This window comes from Ursus maritimus, unplaced genomic scaffold (genome assembly GCF_017311325.1).
Source record: "Ursus maritimus isolate PB19 unplaced genomic scaffold, ASM1731132v1 scaffold_19, whole genome shotgun sequence".
NCBI lineage: Eukaryota > Metazoa > Chordata > Mammalia > Carnivora > Ursidae > Ursus > Ursus maritimus.
The window spans coordinates 22721389-22724620 of NW_024424341.1; the positions used below are offsets into that span (position 1 = coordinate 22721389).

Here is a 3232-nt window from a genome sequence, read left to right on the forward strand (position 1 = left end):
ATTCCAGAGCCAGGGGTGTTCCCATGGAGGGTGGCTGAAGGGAGCAGAAAGGCCAGAGTTGGGCAGGCAATCCACAGGAATACATAGTTGCTAGTATAGGGGCACAGCACCTGGTCTTCAAGGAGAGAGAGGATAGCACTTCTCAAACTGCGGCCCTTGGGCATCTTGCATCTGAATCTGTAGCAGAGCCGTGGGCTTGTTGGAAATGCTAAGCCCTGGGCCCAACCCAGCCTCTCAGGGAGAAAGTAAGCAGACCAGAGCATCAAGGAGCAGGAGTATTTACGGGATGGGGGAGCAATCAGCCCTTCCAATGCCCATTAGTCCCTGGGCATGGTAGCTTCTATTTAGGCTGGAGGTGGATGAAGGAAATTCAAGGAAAAGATACTAGGGGTGGGAAAGGGCCAACACCAGGGAGATTCAGCCATGTGAGAGGGTGGCCAGAAGGAGGGGGCTTCATTCTAGGATGTAGCTTCTACTAGAAAGGAGACCCTGGCTGGGAAGTGGGACCTGATCCTCTTCGGGATGCTGGGGAGTGCCTAGACTGAGCACCCCCTCTGTGGATGGGGGCTGTGTGACTCTGTACCCGGTTCCTTCTCTGCTTCCTTCTTGGGGCAGCAACACATAGTATAAGCTTGGTCCAGTCCCACACTTTTAGCCGGTCTCTCTTCTCAGTTTCCAAGACCCCTCGTGCTCAGGGCCTGACTGCCCTCCATTGGCATAGACCCTCCACTCCACGCTCACAGTCCTTCCTTCCACTCCCTCAGCACCACTTACCAGTCTTTACATACTCAGAACCCCAACTTCTAGCCCTCTGTGTCCTCAGTCCTCTCTCAGCACCCCTCTACAGTCACTCTATGAGCCCCTTTATTCTAACTGCATCCAATCCAGCCTCTACTCAGGGTCTTCATTCTGTTTATCCCTCCTGATTCAGCGCAGCGCTCAATTCCCTTTACCCAAACTCCTAACCCCACCCGAGAGGACCCACTTCAGTTTCCTCCCCCAAGGGAACCCCCAGGCACCCCTCCCAGAGGCCGGCCAGTCCCAGGGCCCCCGTGCCCCCCCTGGTCGAGCCGGTCCCGCCCCATCCCGGCGGGCTGAGTCAGGCGGCAGGAACTGGGCGGGGGGCGGCGCCGGGAGGAGCTGAAGCCCGAGCCGGAGTCGCTGGGAGCGATCACGGAGCCCAGCTCGGCCAGCACCTAGTGGCCCTGGGCCTGTGGGGACACAGGGGCGGGAGGGCAAGCGCAGGGGGTGGGGAGCTGTCCTGGACCTACCATGAGTGCCAAGAAGAGAGGTAGGACCCGGCCTGGGGCTGCGAAGGCTCTGGGGCTGGCCCCAGGGGGTGTGGGCTGGACTCTGGGGGCCAGGGGCACAGGTTTCGTCGGAGCAGGGTGGGGGTCTGCCGAAGATCCCTTCCTGCTAAGGGTGCGGGCGAAGGTGTCCATCTGTGACTCAGTTTCCAGGTCGGAGTCACAGGAAAGCGGCGGAGGCAGGGCACTTCTTGGCATTGCCCCCCACTCTGGGAATCCCCCGGCTGCTGGGTGCTGGGAGGGGTCTGGCGTCCCGGCGCCTGCAAGCCGGTGGGGGCTGGAGGGGAGCAGTTTACGCGGGGCGGGCGGGTCCCGAGAGCCAACCCCGCGCCTGCCTGGCCTGTCGGGCAGCTCCGCTGGGTTCAGAGCGTGCACCCCGCCCGGTGACCTCCCGCGGCCCGCGGGGTGGGGGCGCGGGAGCTCCTGGTCACTGTTGCGGGGGGTGGAGGGTGAGTTCAGGGGCAGGGCTGGGGAGCCCGCCCCGCCCCCGGGTAAACAGGCGCTTCCGCACATTCTTCATGCGCCCCGCCCCTTTCCTGCCCCTTCCCAGCCAGGGGAGGGTCCCCGCGCGACCCCCCTTCCTGCCCTGCGACAGGCGGAGCCTGCCCCTCTGCAGGAAGTGGGGGCCGAGCCGAGGCCACGCTGAGTCCGAGGCCGAGTCGCCCGGCCGCCCTGTCATTAGCGCCGGGGCCGGCGGGGTTGTCGGAGTCCCGGCGTCAGGCGGTGTCCGGCAGGATTAAGATACAGAGGCCGGGCCTCCGGAGGGGGCTTCAAAAGCCCGACTGGCGCTGGACACCCGCCCTCGCCACCCCCCAGGGAGCCCCGCGCGGACTCATTCCATGATGTCCCTGTCGGTGCGGCCGCAGCGCCGCCTGCTCAGCGCCCGGGTCAATAGGAGCCAGTCCTTCGCAGGCGTCCTCGGCAGCCACGAGCGGGGGCCCAGGTACGCAGCCGAGGGGAGCTAATGGGGTCAAGAGAGTGTAACGGGGTTGGAGCTGGGTGTGCAGTGAGGGTTTGGGGATTCCTTCTTGTACCTTTCTGAGTGTAGCCTCTTCTTCAGGAGCTTCCCGGCCTTCAGCCCCCCGGGGCCCCCACGGAAGCCCCCAGCGCTCTCCCGAGTATCCAGGATGTTTGCGGTGGCGCACCCAGCCCCTAAGGTCCCGCAGCCTGAGCGGCTGGACCTGGTGTACACTGCGCTCAAGCAGGGCCTGACGTAAGGAACTCCTCCCATTGCCTTATCCCAGGACCCCTCCCTAAGCCCTCATGCCCTTTCTGCGAGTGTGAACCTTCCCCAGACTCATATCTTCTTCCCACTGCCTGTACCCTGGGCAGCTGGAGGCTGCAAAGGTAAGCTAATTCTTGTAGTCGCCCCTTTTCCCAGGGCCTATTTGGAAGTGCACCAACAGGAGCAGGAGAAACTCCAGGGACAGATTAGGGAGTCCAAGAGGAATTCCCGCCTGGTGAGTAAAGGGTTGACAAGGATGCCCTGGACTACTGCTTTTGCCCTTGTGGTATGGGGGACTGGGTAGCACCAGCCATGGGTGACATCAGGGCTATTTTCTAGGGTGACTTAGCCCAGTTGTAACTAGAAAACAGGATATCGGGAAAGGCTGGGGCTGGGCAGGTTTCTAGCCCCATCTTCTCCAGGCTGTGTACTTTCTGCCTAGGACCCAGTATCTGCCCATGGGACCTTTCAGTGGGGTGGGTCAGACTCCACAGATATGGACAACAGGAGACTATATTGCAGTAGTACTAATATACACTCCTGGTTCTTCTCAACGAACAGGTTAGGGCTTCCTAGAGGAGGAAGCACCTCTGCTGGGTCTTGAAGAATAGGAGTTCCCTGGTAGAGGGAACCTCTTCCTAGGGGTTGCAGGAAAGAGAGTGGGCCAGGAGAGGGATCCCAGGGAAGAGGTCAGAGGAGG

The 3232-nt window shown here is 61.9% G+C and overlaps 1 protein-coding gene across 2 annotated transcripts in view; it reads left to right on the forward strand.

Moving 5' to 3' along the window:
• RIPOR1 (RHO family interacting cell polarization regulator 1) overlaps positions 1–3232 on the forward strand; it is a 20642-nt gene that overhangs the window by 7371 nt on the left and 10039 nt on the right. The window contains exons 2-4 of one of the 2 annotated variants that reach the window (XM_040633454.1): positions 2124–2250; positions 2368–2520; positions 2689–2767. In XM_040633454.1, coding sequence (XP_040489388.1) covers positions 2147–2250; positions 2368–2520; positions 2689–2767 — 336 coding nt within the window. In that variant the 5' untranslated portion in view covers positions 2124–2146. The remainder of the gene's footprint in view (positions 1–2123; positions 2251–2367; positions 2521–2688; positions 2768–3232) is intronic. The other variant, XM_040633455.1, reaches the window with a different exon arrangement.